This window comes from Syngnathoides biaculeatus, chromosome 6, assembly GCF_019802595.1.
Source record: "Syngnathoides biaculeatus isolate LvHL_M chromosome 6, ASM1980259v1, whole genome shotgun sequence".
Classification (NCBI taxonomy): Eukaryota; Metazoa; Chordata; class Actinopteri; order Syngnathiformes; family Syngnathidae; genus Syngnathoides; species Syngnathoides biaculeatus.
Genome location: NC_084645.1, coordinates 9,336,577 through 9,354,642, shown reverse-complemented (window position 1 = coordinate 9,354,642; position 18,066 = coordinate 9,336,577). Strand labels below are relative to the sequence as shown.

At 44.6% G+C, this 18,066-nt stretch overlaps 1 protein-coding gene across 3 annotated transcripts in view; it reads left to right on the top strand.

The window, feature by feature from the left end:
- The first annotated feature begins 2,929 nt into the window (after positions 1-2,929).
- Positions 2,930-18,066, top strand: part of kiaa1549la (KIAA1549-like a) — an 82,076-nt gene continuing 66,939 nt past the window's right edge. Inside the window, exons 1-3 of one of the 3 annotated variants that reach the window (XM_061823086.1) lie at positions 2,930-3,035; positions 7,613-8,398; positions 9,007-9,107. In XM_061823086.1, coding sequence (XP_061679070.1) covers positions 2,966-3,035; positions 7,613-8,398; positions 9,007-9,107 — 957 coding nt within the window. In that variant the 5' untranslated portion in view covers positions 2,930-2,965. Of the gene's footprint in view, positions 3,036-4,538; positions 4,583-7,612; positions 8,399-8,991; positions 9,108-18,066 lie in introns of those variants that run through there. The other 2 variants (XM_061823087.1, XM_061823088.1) reach the window with 2 other exon arrangements.

Below are 18,066 nucleotides of genomic sequence, written 5' to 3'. Positions count from 1 at the left end.
AGAGACACGCCCACGGTGCAGTTTCTACGAACTCGTTACAGACTTTTGCTCACGTGGCAGTGGCAACTGATCCATTACCAAGCCAAGCACATGTTGCAGTGGGAACGGATCCGCCACTTCGCCATGCCCACGTTGCAGTTTCGACGGACTCGTTACTGACTTATGCTCATGGGGCGGTGGCCACTGATCCGCTGCCGAGCAGAGCTCACGTGGCAGTAGAGACTGATCCGCCGCCGCCTCAGCTTGCTGTCCAGGAGGTGGCGAAGACCGGAGCTGCTTCTCGTCCGTGCCCAGGAGTACCGGTGGCGACCGATCCATGGCCGCTCCAGGCTCCTGCTTTGTCGGCGACCGGTCCGTGGTCGCCCCCCGTTCCTGCTCCGACGGCAACTGGCACGCCCATATATTCCCGTCCAGGAGGAGGTGGAGATGGTTGCGCCGCCGGCTTCTCATGTTCCCGTCTAAGAGGAGGTGGCGATGGTTGTGCCGCCGCCTTCTCACGTTCCCGTTCAGGAGGAGGTGGCGAGGACGCCGCCGCCGCCTTCTCATGTTGCTGTCCAGGAGGAAGTGGCAATGGTTGCGCTGCCGGCGCCTTCTCACGTTGCTGTCCAGGAGGAGTTGGCGATGCCGCCGCCTTATTACGCTGCTGTCCAGGAGGAGGTGGCGATGGCGCCGCCACCTTCTCACGTTCCTGTCCAGGAGTATCAGCGGCGACCGGTCCGCGGCCGTCCCATGCCCCTGTTTCGACGGCGACACGAGCTGGGGAGTTCTGTTGAGCCACCCTGGAGCTGGAGAGACTTCGGGATGGTTGTGGCGGTCATGGCTCTGGTCCTTCTCTCCATCATCCTTTTCGATCCTGATGGATCCCAGCCGCTTCATGACCTGGTCTCGCAACCACAGCATGGGAGGTCCTCGTCTGGAGCAGTTGCCTGCCTTGGTCTGGTTCCTGCTTCGCCGTTTGGTTCCTCACCGCGGTCGTCCACCCGAATCGCCCCGTGGGGATCCTGGTGCTTGGCGTCCGCGTCGTCCTCCTGACCTGTGCACCCGGACGCCTCGCGTTTGGTGGCCTGGATGGGTCGTGACAGTATCCAGATGTTAGAATGGCCAAGTCAAAGTCTGGACCTGAACCCAATCGAGCATCTGTGGGCAGAGCTGAAGACTGCTGTTCACAAACGCTCTCCATCCAACCTCATTGAGCTCAAGGTGTTTTGCAAGGAAGAATTTCAGTCTCTCGATGTGCAAAACTGATAGAGACATACCTCAAGCGACTTGCAGCTGTACTTGCAGCAAAAGGTGGAGCTACAAAGTATTAATGCAAGGGGGCACCCTAATATTGCACACCCCACTCTTCAGGGTTTTATGTGTTAAAAAAGTATAAAATATCTGATAAATTTCATTGTACTTCACGATTGTGTCCCAGTTGTTGTTGATTCTTGAGAAAAAAATATAATTTTATATTTTTGTCTGAAGCCTGAAATGTGGCAAAATGTTGAAAAGTTCAAGGGGGGGGGGGCAAATACTTTCACAAGGCACTGTATTTAATATTTAAATATCACTGTGGACATAAGCTGACATTCAGCATAAAACTGATTTTTGGGTACATTCACTTTTACTTCCAATGTCTGGAACAGTGCAAGAGGTTGGACCCAAATGCAAGACTTTAGACACAAATAAATAAATAAAACATAAAATAAACTGATAGCAGAAAAAAGACAAACCAAGGTAAAAGGCAAGGCATTAATGAAACAGAGTTAAAAAAATGTCTTACAACATTGAAAAACTGGTACAACGAACTAGTGAGGAAACAAAGAAAGGTGACTTGATGGATCTTTTGGGAGACTCCACCAGCTTTTCTGAATAAAATTTTTCCATATTGTTTGACATCACTCCCTCTCCTATAGTTTGCTTACCGTGTATTGTGTAAATTACACCATCTTTCATTTGAAACACTACCACATCCTGAGTGCTTCTGACTGTTCTCGGAAAATGAATCCAGCCTGAATATCACTACACATCAGATTAGTATCTGCTGTCTGCAATTACGTGTGTGTATGTGTTTAATCTGCTAGTCTGTCTGTGTTTAAATTTATACCCTATGCTTTATCCTCCAAAAGCTAAGCGACCTACTTTAGACATCATTATTACTATTTTTTTCAGCGTTGCAATTTTTGAGCTTCAAAGCGATTTCACATGAATGTGTATTAGACAGTGGAGAAAAGAGAGCATATGCACATGTATTAGTCAATTGTGTTTTTGTGTGCCATCTCGTTGATATTCTGGAACAATTAAACTAAATAATCATTTTCCAGACCTAATGACTCAATGAAAAGTGTGCTATCACTCCAATCTTTTTCACAAAAATTACTTTTCAAATTTTTGTCACCAACTCATTTCTCTCATGTTTATGTTCCCTGCAGATGAGGCTGACCATCGTGAGTTAGAACAGGTCTCTGTCTTGCTATTGGATTCCACTGTGCCCAGCTCAGTCCCATGGGGGACTGGGGAGAAAGACAAAGATGTGACCGAAGGGACTGACCCAATGCAACTCTTGGCTGAGTCCAAAAGATCAGCGTGGAATCAACCAATACGTAGAATAATTGCTCGAGGAGACAGCAGCGTCCTCTCAGAACCTGGAATCATGAAAGGAGCTGGGGCTATTGATAGACTGGTGGACACAAATGCGGAAGACCTCCCAAGCTCATCCAGGGACTCAGTTGCCTGGCTGAGGCAAACAGTTGGACAGGACAAAGAAGGGCAGGCAATCCTAACAAAGGTGCCAGAGACTCTAGACCCACAAGAAGCAAGAAAGCCCTTAGGACTCCTGTCTAAGGCTGCTTGGACCAAAATCTCCTCTTCATCATCATCCAAAGCTTCATCTTATTCTAGTTCCACAACAAAAGCATCATCTTTAACATCCACAGCCACATCTTTATCCTCAACTCCAGCAATTATCCGTGACATTCAGACAATGCAGCCAGACGCTGTCTCTCTTAATGTCAGCAACATCTCCTCAGACGACAAGAGCACCACCTCTCTTGGTAGGTTTCCATATATATTCTACGAAAGCAGCAATCAGTTGAGCACAGACCTCTCTCAAAACCAAGCTGTCTGAAACATATCAGTCTCACTTGTTGGATTAAAAAAATCATAACATGATGGAGCTCAATTGATCACTACAATGATCGGCTCGAATGCACAACTGCTCTAAAGTTATTGTATTCCTTTTAAACCCTGGCAAACAGTGATCAAATAATTCCTCTCACCCTACAGCTTCATGGTTGGAAGGGATAATGGTAAATAAGTACACAATTGAATAAAATTAAATGGCAACGATCTGCCTAGTCTATCACTAAATTATAATACATTGGTATGAAACACACTTCTCAGGCATATACACTAAACCACTGAAATGAAAACCAGTACACACTGCACATATGTAAGTGGATACATACTTAGATATGTACACAATCTACGTAGGTGTACTTTTAACATTGTCTGAAACAAATGCAAGGTTTTGTCGCTGAGGACCTCCTTAGATACAGTATCAATGGCCTCATCCGAAACAGTGACTTCCACTTTACCCTATATGTAGGGATGTTGTCGCGTAAAGGACTCTTTAAATGTTTTTTTTAATCCTTTAAGCACCAATCATTTTGTTGTCTTATTTTGTTATTCTAATTTTGTTATTCTGATTCTGACTCTTCAAAACTGGTCGAATATCATAAAACTTATGGACTGCCACTGCAAATTTTTTTTTTTTTTTTAGTGAAAAACAGATTAAAAGACAAAATACAGTAAAATAAAAGGTAAAGTAAGAAGTAGATTCCACTGTTACGTCAATTATGCAATAATATTTAGGGCAATCCAGTCACGATAGAAAATCGTGCAGGTGTAGTGGGTCTAACTCTGCGTTGTGTATTTTTTTGGATGATGAATGAGAAGACATACACGTTGGCTGGTCTCAACTTGGTTTAATCCCGTCTGTATATTATAAAGGAGACACATTCACGGATGTTCACAGATTTCTCTTCACAATTTCAAAACTCTGCAACATCAAGAACACATCACCATGCGGCCTCGCCTAACACTCATTCGCACCGCACAAACCACATGGTCGTCTGACGACGCACATGGACCTCGATGTCTCCACTTCTCCAGCTAGCAATTAATGAAACACATTCAACACTCTACCTCTGTGACTACACCTGCTTTGCAAACGTTTAAACTAACTTATATTCACATTCTACAACAAAACAATGAAAATTTACAACACTCAGGAATCTCACAAACAAGAGGAAGGACTTTGTCCTGCTTCACGATAAGTGTGGCTTCAAAATAAAACACCCAGCCTACTTCCCGTGTTTATCAGATCTTCCACCAACCATTCAACGGCTCTTTCCCTCCTACAATGAACATTTTTAAACACACAGTTCCTTATACCATCAATGACATTGAAAAGAACAAAACAGAAAAAAATGACAGAGAAAGTGTTGCCTTTCAAAATAAAAATGTACTTCCACATCCTGTTCCTATTATAGCACACAACATCACACAGGCACGAGGAGAACATGAAAACTCTACACAGGTGGGTCCGCGATTGAACCCGGGACCTCTGAACTGTAAGACAGACACTCAAACCAGTAATCGACTGTTCAGCCTGCAATAGGAATCAGTTATTATTAATTGTGTTTTAAAGTACCTTGAAGTAGAAAAATTTGCAGTCCATAAAATAGCATGTCATTGCATTTGTTAATTTGATTTGTTTTGATTTGATCATTTTTAACTCCTGGGTGCCATGGTAGAAGATCTGGTTGGATCACGGGCCTTGAATTTCTCAGGTCCGAAGTTCAAATCCTGGCCCAGCCTCTGTGGCTATGTTCTCCCCGTGCCTGTGTGGGTTTTCTCTAGGTACTCAATTTTCTTCCCACATCCCAAAAACATGCATTAGTTGGAGACTCTAAATTACTCCTAGGTGTGAATGTGAGTGCGAATGATTGTTTTTCACTGTGTGCCCTGCGATTGGACTGAAACCAGTTCTGGGTGTAGCCCGCCTTCTGCCGCATGACAGCTGGAATACGTTCTAGCACTCTGACCCTTGTGAGGATAAGCGGCTAAGAAAATGTATGTATGTATGTAATGGATGTTAACTCGCTGGAGGATTTTGTTTCCATTTTCATTTTTCAAGCCACTTATCCTCACAAGGGTCACAGGAGTGCCTGAGCCTATCCCAACTGTTATTGTCTGCAGTTATTTTTAAATTGAAACTCTTGGGCTTGGGTTGACTTTGTGAGAACAGAGAGAACTTTTTACATCCAGGTTTGTGTACACTTAAACAATGTGTTCATGTTTTTTCTTTTTTGTAGTTAATGCTGTAAACATCCCGTTTGTGTACTATATTAAAATGGACTCAAATAACAAACACATTTAAGAGTGACTTTGAACTTTTCCCGAGTGCTGTTTTAAAATCTGTCCAAAAATATTCACACTTCATTAGCTATGTGTAAAATTTTGTGCTCACATCCTGTGCATCTAATGGAAGCCATCCCCCCCGCCACCCCAGCCATAAAACCTAGTGACGTCCTGTCATGAACCAGAGGTGCGGGTGTGGACCCAAATGCAGGACTCCCAGATAAAGGCATCATGTTCAGTGGGTTTTATTATAAACTAAAGTTGTGCACGACAACGCAGTCCAAGAAGGCAGGATCTAAAAAACAAGAAAATATGTCCACTAACTATGAGACAACAAAAGAGCATAACAAAAACAGGACTGGACTATAACGGCACAGTGGCGAAGTAACCCTGGATGCGGTAAATCATATTCAATGAACTGGCAAATGCCAGTGACAAAACTCCAACTTAAATACACGGTCTAATCACAGTGCCTCATGTGAAACAGCTGTGACCGACGACAGGTGTCATAGATGAAACCACTCAGAGCGTTGGCCAGGCCATGCCCTTCTTGGTTGTGGTCCAGCCTTGCACATGACACGTCTCTGATACACTCAAAAAAAAAAAAAAAAAATGTCCCACAGTATGAGAGTTTAATTTTTTTCTTGTCCAGGAAGGAAAGTTGTCATAAATTATTAATAATCATTCGGCAAATTTCTTAGGCTAGGTGGTTTGTGTTAACATTCTATTTGCATATATGTTGTATTGCTATATTTTACACATTTGCTAATTAGCTTTAGCTTTCCATCCTGTTACTCAAATGAGGAGTTTGACTACAAAAAAAAAAATAATAAAATCAGTTGCCTGAGTTGGGCTAATACACATTTTGAGTTGTTCACTTACAAACTTCTGTTTTGTCACATATTTCTGGAAACACAGCATAAATATAATGTTCTTATGTCATGCCAAGAAGTACTGCGCGAGTATGATGTTTTGTTTTGTAAGTTACAACTGAAAGCACATATTAACCACAGAGTAATTAAAGGCCGTAATACAGTCTAAAATGGCGGCACGGTGGCACACATGGAAAGCATTGGCCTCAAGTTTTGAGGTCTCGGGTTCCATCCCAGACCTGCCTGTGTGGAGTTTGCATGTTCTCCCTGTGCCTGCATGGGTTTTTGTCCAGGCACTCCGGTTTCCTCCCACACCCCAAAAACATGCAACATTAATTGGACACTCAAAATTGCCCCTAGGTGTGATTGTGAGTGCGGCTGTTTGTCTTGTTGTGGCCTACAATTGACTGGCAACCAGTTCAGGGTGTACCCCGGCTCCTGCCCGAGGAAAGCTGGGATAGGTTCCAGCACTCCCCGTGACCCTTCTGAGTATAAGCGGCTAAGAAAATGGATGGCTGCAGTTTAAAATGCACTTTCTTCTATTTCTATCAAATCGCATCCTTACCGCCCAGATTGAGTGGGTTTAGGGCGGGGCTGTGTTTTCCTCATGGTCGATCAAAAATATGTACCTTGAAAACCACTGTACAAGATTGTTACTTCAAAATAATTTTGTCTTGTACAGAAAACTGCTCTGAGTTTTCCATCTCGTGACTAATGTCATATAAAAGGAATTCCGTTATAATCAAACTCATTGATGCTGTACATCATTCACCTTAACAATAGACACTGGATTGAATCACATCCCAGTCACAAGACAAAGCAACCTTATGGGTTACCTCCTTGTCCTCGACTACATTTTCTTCTCCGCCCATTGGCATGCATCTCGTGTTTTGAGACAGAATACTTCAGCCTTTTCCACTGTAATTCATCTGTGGTTCTCACTTTGGACTTGGATTTGATAGCCGCATCATCGACTTGTCTTTATGCTCAAATATGCAGCATACTATACTGAAATTGTCTTTTGATCAGAGTGTCCTGAATATATTTTCTGCTATATCTAATTCAAGTAGGGTTAAATGGCAGTGCTTCTTCACGTTAGGGTGAAATATGCAAATCTTGGTGCATTTCCATCAGAATAACACCCAAGGACTGATAGCTCAAGATCTTTATATGTTCAGCAGCTTATGGAGTTCATTTAGAGTATGTGAATATGTGTACATGAGAGAGAGAGAGAGTGAGAGTGCGTGAGCGAGAGAGAGACTTAATATTATTATTACAGCATACTGTATATCATAAATGGAGAAATAAAGCATATTTGAAATTCTTTGATGCAGATGCTGTCCAATCCACAGAGGCGTCAGTGAGCAGCCCGCCAGCCTGGGATCTCCCCACAGTTCCCGAGTCTCTTTTGTCCACAGTTGGTGACCATGACATCACACTTCCTGGAAATGTCACCAGCCCTTTCTCCACCCATCAATGGAACGCCACTACGCCCGTGCGTGGTAGAACTTACTCCCAGAACGCGACAACTGGAAAAAATTCCACAAACACTCTGTTACTCTCATCCACCTCACGCACCATTATGAAAGTGAACACACCGCTGCTGTCTACTGTTGCTTCACTCAGCCCAGAAAGCTTGACCAACGATAGCGTTCAGGTTAAAACTTTTACACCAACAAAGTCCTTAGTGACCAATCTGATTGTGAGGACCCTTGCTGTTACAGCACCAGCAGTGACAACTGAGGTCACTGTAACAGTTTCCTCAAATATCACAGATGCTGTAACTATGCAGCCATCATCAAGCCTCAAACTAACCACAGCAGCTATCACTCAGCCTCCGACCACCACAACTACGACAACACCCACAACCTCTACGACACTCCCTCCATCCACCACAATAATTACTACTGCAACACCTGTAACTACTACTCGATACACCACCACCACTGCCCCTACTACTACAACAGCAACAACAGTATCAAAAGAGGTACCCGCTACAGTGTTTGTCCCAGTTCAAACTGTACCACTTACATCTACAACTGCAGACCTACCAAGTGGGACCGTTACCGAGGAAAGTCCACTCCCATGCAACATCACTGAGAAATACTGGCTCAAAACAGGTAAACAACTTTTTACAGCAGAATTCAATTTAGTGTAATTTAAGATAAGCAAAATGTATGTCTTAATTAACATTTTCAATTAAGACCGTGTTAGCTCTGAATGAACCCCCAAATGATAAAACTACATTGCGTGTTGCTATATTTTGGATTTTTTTTCAGAAGTTATATTAGATTATTATCCCTATGGTTACAGACAGGTTTGACCCATTCTCTTGTAAAATTATAATGAAGTCATGATGAAGCGTTACAATGCTCTTTCAGCAGCTCAGACTTGGCGTACTGATTATGTGTTCAAGATGTAATTACATGCACTATAATTAATTAAACCATGCACTAAAGCAAAGACTAATTTTCCCCAAAAAAGAACACCAGCAACAACAACAAAAAAACGTATTAAAAAGAAGTTGTATACTTGCGCAATGTACAGCATACATAATGTGCATTGACATTTCTTACGGTTTCTTAAGTTGTCGGAAGGCTTGTTCATTATAGGAGCACTTTAGGACGCTGGTAGCTCTGAAACTTTTGTTTTACAGATGCAAAACGCAATCTACCGTGGTTACAAAACATGTACCATGTTCCTTTCCTTACAGTTTTGTCCATTGCAGTTCGGAAGAATCGACCTGATCTCGTCCTAAAACAGAATTTAGCTAAAGGACTAAGTCATGCCCTGCAGAAAGCCTTAAATGACTCCACAGCTTATGCACAGGTCAGTCTTTCCTACATATTCACCTCCACTGACGAATCAGTAACTAATCCCCAGAGTTCAAGACTTGCATCTGAAGGTCACTACAAGAACCACAGGTCTTTCTCCATCAGTCTTTGTGTAGTAGGTCTATAGCGTTAAAATGGGGGTAGGAGGAGTAGAGAGCTTGTTTGATGTGCTTTCTGCGTCTGAGACGCACAAATATGAGCAGAGACACATAAACTAAGAAGAATCTGCAAAGAAAGATGCAATACTCTGTATTAGAGTTTAGAGCATGACTAATTTCTGAATGGCATTTCTTGAGAAAAAAAAGAGAGCAGGGCCACTTGTGCAGACACAAAACCCAACTGAGCTTCAAACCAATCAGAGATTAATGAAGAATGGGATGGGAACCTTATTGGCCATTTGTATGCCAGTGTTAGCGGGTATGCATGCTTTTCAAATGTGGGTACTACAGCAAAGGAAATTTGTTTATAATGTGTAGTGTAGCGCCGAAGAAAATGAGTCGTAGTGTTGAACACAGGAGCAAACCTTGTTTTAATGCAGACATCAACAGAGTAAACCCATTATGGCGGGAACTCTCTAACACACCAACACCAAAAGTGCAACCACCAATCACGTCTGTGCGGAACCTCGTAACCTAACTCGAGGTCCTGTAGGTGAATTATGTAAAGCTCCACACAAGCCCCCCCAGAATTCACCTACAGTCTAAATCCCTGTGCCGTGGAGCGACGATGGCCTGACCCCGGCGGGTGTGCACTGCAGGGGCCAAGGGGGGGCGGGGCCGCACAGTCCATTGAGTCAAGGGGCCAGGGCCCTCACGGGGTCCAGGGCACCCCGGCAGGTGCAGAGAGGTGGGGCAAAGGGGGCCGCTCCCAGCGCAGGGGGAGGGCCAACCCCAAAGGACAAGGAGATTAGTCCTTCCTTGGGGGCACACCTGAGGCCGAGCATGACCCACGGAAACTTGTCCGACCAGTTGCCGTCCGTCAAACTGGCGCAAAGGGCTGCTTTCATGGAGCGGTGGAACCACTCACAGAGACCATTTGCCTGGAAATAGTAGGCGGTAGTGCGGTGGAGCTTGACCCCCAAACTCTCAGTGACTGCGCTCGGATGTAAACTGAGGGCCACGGTCGGAAGAGAGGTCGGACGGGGTCCTGAAGAGCGCAACCCACGTGCCGATGAATGCCCAGGCCACGTCCGACGACGTCATCGAGGAGAGGGGAATGACTTTGGCCCAGCGAGTCGTCCTGTCCACAATGTTGAGCAAGTAGGTGCGAGGGAGGAAGCGGACACACCAAGTCGACAGTTGATGTGGTTGAACCTTCTCTTGGGGACAGCAAAGGACTCCAAGGGAGCTTTTGTGTGGCGATGCACCTTAGCACGCTGACAGGCCATGCACGAGTCGACCCAGGTCTGCACCCCTTGGTCCGAGGCCTGGTCCGCACTCATATGGGAGTAGTCAAGACCCAGATGCACAGTGCCGATGACTGCCCTGGAGAGGCAGTCCGCGACCACATTGGATTTGCTGGCGATGTATTGGATGTCCGTAGTATACTCCGAGAAGAACGACAGTTGGCGTTGGTGGCCGAGCCGTGGCCACCTTGGACATGGCGAAAGTGAAGGGTTTGTGGTCCACATATGCTGTGAACGCTTAGCCTTCTAGTAGGGAATAGAAGTGGCGGATCGCCAGCCAGAGGCTGAGGAGCTCCCTATCAATCGAATGTGCTGTATTTGCATTCCCTGGGGACCACCTGACGGCTGAAAAAGGACCAGCTGACGGCTGAAAAAGGCAAGCGGTTGCTAGGCACCACTGACCCACTGCTCGAATACGGCCCCAACGGCGTAGTCCGATGCGTTGGTGGTGAGAGCAATGGGGGCCCCAGAAGACGGGTGGGCCAGCATAGTGCCCTGGCTCAGCGCTGCCTTCGTGGGCGGTGATTAAAAGTCACCATCCCCAGAAACTCCCGGAGCCCCCAAGCCAAGCAAGGTCGGGGAAAAGCACCTCGTTGCGGACACAGGCAACCGAGGAGAAAGTCAGTGCGTCCACCAGACGGCCCTTCTTCACGTCCACCAGCAGCCCATGGGCACCAAAAAATCAACGCCGAGGAGAGAGAACGAGACATCGGCAGTGACAAAGTCCCATGTAAAGTGCTGACCCCTGAAACACAAGTCCACAGTCTTTGTGCCATACGTGTGGATGGGGAGCCATTAGCGGACAGTAGGGGTGGCCCCTGAGTCCCGCCAGCGGCATCATCCGTAGTGGCGGTCAGGACGCTCCTCTGGGTTCCGGTGTCACAAAGGAATTTGTGCCCGGAAAGGGTGTCCATGACGAAGAGCAGCCGATTCTTCCCGCCTACACTCATGCCCACTACGGAGCGGTGGCTTTGGGATTTCCCCACCGTGCCGTAGTTGCAAGGGGTGCAGCACCTCTTCACTTTTGCACCAAAACGGGTGTGGAAGTAGCACAAGCCTGTGCCAGCGTGCCTGTTGGTGGCGATGGGGATCCTGCTGGATGGCACCCCCGTGCCTGGGGGCAAGTAACTGCGCGCCGGGGCCAGCACCTCAGGGGAGAAGCGCTGGGTTGCCAGGAAGAAATGCTCAATGATGGCACAACATTTTATTAATACTGTTAACACATATTTCAGTCTTGAAAATATAAACTCTTTAGCATTGTTAATTAAAGACTGCATTAAATATTAGTGCATAAAATGTTTGTGCAGTGTGTAGTTTATCCACTACATTACACATCCTTGGCCAAACCTTCAAAAGAAGCATTTATCTCATCTCCAATCCGATAGTGAACCATAGTAGCTACCTGTGGTGCATTGTTGTGGAAGTCATTATTGATTACATCAAAACATTTTTTTAATCCCAGTTTGGGTTGCGCAGTGCAACCTCTCCACCGCCATTCTTCTCCAACTCGTAGCATCTTTCACAATGGCGTCAGGTGGCTATCAAAACAATGTGAGCTCAAACTGGGTAGAAACGAGCGTCATGGGCACATTTTTTAAAAAGCGAACATTTCATTTGTGTGTGCCTCTGTTTTGATGCTCGTATTACATAGATTGAGCTCACATTGTCAAGTCCTCCATCATTCTGGTGGGGGACTTCAATGCCCACGTGGGCAATGACAGTGAAACCTGGAAAGACGTGATTGGGAAGAACGCCCCCCCCGATCAGATCTCGAGTGGTGTTCTGTTGTTGGACTTCTGTGCTCATCACGGATTGTCCATAACAAACACAATGTTCACGTTTACTTGGCACCAGGACACCCTAAGTAGCAGTACGATGATTGACTTTGTGGTCGTGTCATCGGACTTGTGGCCGCATGTCTTGGACACTCGGGTGAATAGAGGGGCGGAGCTATCAACTCATCACCACCAGGTGGGGAGTTGGCTCCGATGGTGGGGGAAGATGTCAGTCCGACGTGGCAGGCCCAAACGTATTGTGAGGGTCTGCTGGGAATGGCTGGAAGATTCACCTGTCAGAAAGAATTTCAACTCCTACCTCTGAAAGAACTTTGCTCACGTCCCAGAGGAGGCGGGGGACATTGAATCTGAGTGGACGATGTTCCACGCCTCCATTGCTTAGGCGGCCGACCGGAGCTGTGGCCTTAAGGTGGTCAGTGCCTGTCGTGGCAGCAACCCAGGAACACGATTGTGGACACCAACAGTGAGGGATGCTGTCAAGCTGAAGAAGGAGTCCCATCGGGCATTTCTGGCCTATGGAACTCCCGAGGCAGCTGATTGGTTTCGGCTGGCCAAGCGGAATGCAGCTTCGGTGGTCGCTGAGGCAAAAAACGGGCATGGGAGGAGTTCGGTGAGACCATGGAGAACGACTTCAGTACAGCTTCGAGGAAATTCTGGTCCACCATCCGGCATCTCGGGATGGGGAAGCAACACTGTGTTTAGTGGGGACGGGGTGGTGCTGACCTCAACTCGGGATGTTGTGAGTCGTGGGGAGAATACTTCGAAGACTTCCTCAATTCCACCAACATGCCTTGCCACGAGGAAGCTGAGTCTGGGTGCTCTGAGGCGGGCTCTTCTATCTCTGGGTTGAGTTCACCGAGGTGGTTAAAAACCTCCTTGGTGGCAGGGCCCCGGGGATGGATGAGATTTGCCCGGAGTTCCGAAAGGCTCTGGATGTTGTGGGGCTGTCCCGGTTGACATACCTCTGCAACATCGTGTGGACATTGGGGACAGTGCCTCTGGAGGAGTTCAAGTATCTTGGGGTCTTGTTCACGAGTGAGGGAAGAATGGAGCGGGGGATCGACAGATCAGAGATAAAAACAGCGCACAGTGCAAGGAATATTCAAAAGTGAAAATACTATTAAAAAGCATGAAAAAAAGAAAAGTTTTCAAGTTGGATTTGAAAAAATTCACAGTTGGGGCTGACGTCACCTCTTATTCCATTTTTGTGAAGCACAAAAGCTAAATGCTGAGTCACCATGTTTGCTTTGGGCTCTGCACTCCATTATTTGACCTGAGTCAGTCGATCTCAAAGCTCTACTGGGTTTGTATTCCTTAAGCATTTCGTTCATGTATTCACGACCGAAGCAATAATAGACTAGTAGCAGAACTTTAAATTGTATTCTAAAGATGACTGGAAGCCAGTGTAAGGACTTTAGAATTTGAGTTATATTCTCTGACGTCTTTGTTCTGTTCAGAAACCGAGTTGCAGCATTCTGAAAGAGCTGAAGCTATTTAAAGCTTGCATGTGTAAACATCAGGAGAAGCTCATTCATGCTTTTATCTCAAGTAGACTTTGACTCTTGTAATGGTCTTCAGAATGGGTTCCCTAACAAGAGCATTTTATAGCTACAGCTCATTCTGAATGCTGCAGCTCGGGTTGTGACCAGAACAGAGAGGTCAGAGCTTATAACTCCAATTGTGAAGTCTTTACACTGGCTTTCAGTCAGTTTTAGAATAGATTTTAAAATTCTTCTACTGGTCTGTCGAGCACTAAATGGTTTAGGTCCTGAATACATGAAAGAAATGCTACAAACCCAGTATGGCTCTGAGATCAACTGACTCAGGTCAAATATTGGAGTGCAGAATGCTGCAAAAAAATGGAATAAGTTGCCAACAGAGGTGACATCAGCCCCAGCTGTGAGTATCTTCAAATCCAAATTAAAAAGTCTTTTTTCTCATGCGTTTTAGAGTATTTTCACTTTTCAGTGATATTTGTTGCACACAAAGCTGTTTTAATTGTACTTTTTCTAATGTTTTTATTTATATATTTGAATACTTTTCATCATATAAAGTGCATTGAGTTACCTTGTGTTTGAAATATGCTATACAAATAAATTTGCTTGATTTTGCTAATGCTCTTTTTAGGGAGTTCTTTCAGGAGACCATTACGAGGCGCCGTCATTACAGTAGTCAAGTCTACTTGAGATTAAAGCATGGATGAGCTTCTCCTGGTCAGCTTGACACATGCAAGCCTTCACTTTAGATATGTTCTTCAGATGGTAAAAGGCAGTTTTAGTAATTGATTTGATAAGATTGTTGAAAGTCAGGTCGGAATCCATCAGAACACTATGATTTCTAACTTGGTCTTTGGTTTTGAAAGATTGAGAGTCCAAGTATAACAGCATTTTTCTTTTCTTTATTGCCAAAAACCATTGTCTCAATTTCGTTGTTATCGAGTTAAAGAACATTTTGGCTCATCCAGTTATTTATCTGTTTTAGACTGTAACACAACACCCCAATTAAGCTGTAGTCATCTGGAGACACTGTTAAACATAACGTCTTCATAGCTATGAGAGTCAAAATCAAAGTTTTGAAAATTTTAACTCAAGGATAGCATATACAGGCTGAACAGGAGGGGTCCAAGAACTGACCCTTGAGGGACGCCATCAGTCATTGCCATTTTTTTAGATTGAGCACTTCGAATGTTTACTATGGTATTAAGCGTCCTCAAAGCTAAGTTTTCTGATGGCCATGTGGTAGCTGCAGAGTCATAGATAGTCGAGCAGCAAAAATTAAATTAGTTCTGCCTAATGGCACTTCGTGAGCAAAAAACACAAATGAAAATGTGACAACACACAATATATGGAACCCGTATGCTCACATAATAGCATACAGCATACTCACTATTGTAATAGATGTAACCGTTGAAAAATTGGACAAATCAGCAAAAAATGATGTACTTGAAATATAATGTTCTCATATCACGAGACTGTATCAGAGGGGCGACATGGTGGACTCAGCTGGAAAGCGTTGGCCTCACAGTTCTGAGGTCCCAGGTGAAATTCCGGCTCCACCTGTGTGGAGTTTGCATGTTCTCCCGTGCCTGCGTGGGTTTTCTCCGGGTACTCCGGTTTCCTCATACTTCCCAAAAACATGCAACATTAATCGGACACTCGTAATTGCCCCTAGGTGTTATTGTTAATGCGGCTGTCTGTCTTTATGTACCCTGCAATTGGCTGGAAACCAGTTCAGGGTGTACCCTGCCTCCTGTCCGTTGACAGCTGGGAGAGGCTCCAGCAGTCCTGTGACTCTTATGACGATAAGGGGCTAAGAAAATGGATGGATGGATAGATGTATCAGTGGCATGAAAAATCATAAATAATTATCATGATAGTTTCTGAGAAAATGCATCATCCTAAAAAACTAAAATAAAATGAAAAAAACAAACAATATTGATTGAGAGAGTGAGTGAGAGACAGCAATGGATGACACAAAAATATTGTACATTTGAAAAATAAAATGACAACTGTAGGAAAAATCTACAATATAGCAGGACAGTGAAGCAAGAACTGTGATTTCGCTGAAGATTACTGGATTTGTATTCCATGATGATAAATTGCAGGGAGTCAGTGTTTCAGGGCTGAGACTCATTGTTTTCAGACATGTGCACCATGGGACTTAAACAGTACATGCAAGTATAAAAGGATCACTGGAGGAGTAGCCATGTGGAAAATAGTGACTTCTGATCTCAACAGCTTGAAAATCCTGTCAAATGGCAGGAACCTTGTTCTATAACTTTCGTTGCGAAATGATTCCAGGCATCAACCAACCTGCACACATAGAACCCAACTGATGTTCAAGAACTTGCCCTTTTACCCTGGATGAGAAAATTCATTCATCCTTTCCCTCCAAAAGTCTTAAAATCTTACATCCGTTTATTTGAGTTCTTCTGAGGGTTGTGCCCATCTCAATTAGTTGTCATGCAATGCCGAGCGCCAGCCAGCACACCCCTATTCAGCAGTCTGCTCTTCCCTGACCTGATACATTGACAGACCTTTAATGACAGTGTTTGTGAAATTCCCAACATTGTTTTGTGAAAAATTACCCATAATACCGAATATTATAGGGGCGCTGAAAACAGGCTATTAGCGTGACATTTTCAAAATGGACTCAAAAGGTAGGCAGCACAGTGGTGGCCTCGCAGTTCTGAGGACCCGGATTCAATCCGAGCCCCGCCTGTGTGGAGTTTGCATGTTCTCCCTGTGCCTGCATCGGTTTTCTCTGGTTTCCTCCCACATCCCAAAAACATGCAACATCAATTTGAGTCTCTAAATTGCCCCTCAGTGTGATTGTGAGTCCGCATGTTTGTCTCAATGTGCCCTGCGATTGGCTGGCAAACATTTCAGGGTGTACCCTGCCTCCTGCCCTTTGACAGCAAGGATAGGCTCCAGCACTCCTGTAACACTTGTGAGGATAAGCGGCTCAGAAAATAGATGGATGGATGGATGGATAGATCGATGGATTTGAAAGCCTGAAGGAAAAACGTTTTTGCAGGGGAATGTCAATTAGCTCTCCCAATAAAGTGTTTATAATCTCAAAATACATACATTACTTTATAATTACAGCATCCTTCCTGACAGTATTGGTCTGTGTATAGTGACATATAGTGATATTTTTGATGCATATGTTTATACCTCAGTGTGTAAATAGAAATAGAGAAGCACACCAAAATGATTTACAAATGGGAAATTATGTATGTGTCTGTATGATTTTTTTTTTTTTTAAAATGATATGCCTAGTGTTAAATACCAAAAGCTTTTTTTTTCAAGACTCTGACTTTCTGCTTGTCATTGAGGAATACATAAATAAAACAGTGAGGTCATGAACATTTTCCAAGAGATTGCACGAGAGAAGCTGAACAGCTTGCCCCTTGACCTTCTTTGTAAATATATTTGATGCCTCTTTTATTCCAGAGTGGAGTTCGAACAAGTTTTAGGTTAGAGAATGTTTTTATTTTAGCCTATTATGAGTTTTTTTTCAGTTGGATTATTTCAGATACCCCGTTTACAACAATGATTGTGTTGAAAATGAATATACAAGTTAAAGGTATCCTACTCTTTTTTTTGTAAATATTTTTTTTACCTTAATCATCTGACCCATGGCGGCACGGTGGTGCAGCTGGTAAAGTGTTGGCCTCACAGTTCTGAGTTCCCGGGTTCAATCCCAGACCCGCCTGTGTGGCGTTTGCGTGTTCTTCCCGTGCCTGTGTGGGTTTTCTCTGGGCACTCCGGTTTCCTGCCACATCCTAAAAGCTTGCAACATTCATTGAACACTAAATTGCCACTAGGTGTGATTGTGAGAGTGGTTGCTTGTCTCTATGTTCCCTGTGATTGACTGGCAACCAGTTCAGTGTGTACCCTGCCTCCTGCTCGTTGAGAGTTGAGATAGGCTCCAGCACTCCCCGTGACCCTTGTGAGGATAAGTGGCTAAGAAGATGGATGGATCATCTGACCCCCCAAATGACTGTGCACATGCTCAGAGAGTTTCTTGTTTTTCAAAAGATTTTCAGACAAGTGAATAAAACAAACACAAGACGGAATGTCAACAATGGACTCAAAAACTGGAAACATATTGTTCTGATGGCTGTTTTACTGCAAAAACATTTAAAACATTTGAGCTTATTACCCATGCGGAGAGGTGTTCAAACGGCTTCAAAGGAAATTGGACATTTGAGCTGGTGTGCTGCCCATAAGATTGACATACAGGATGTT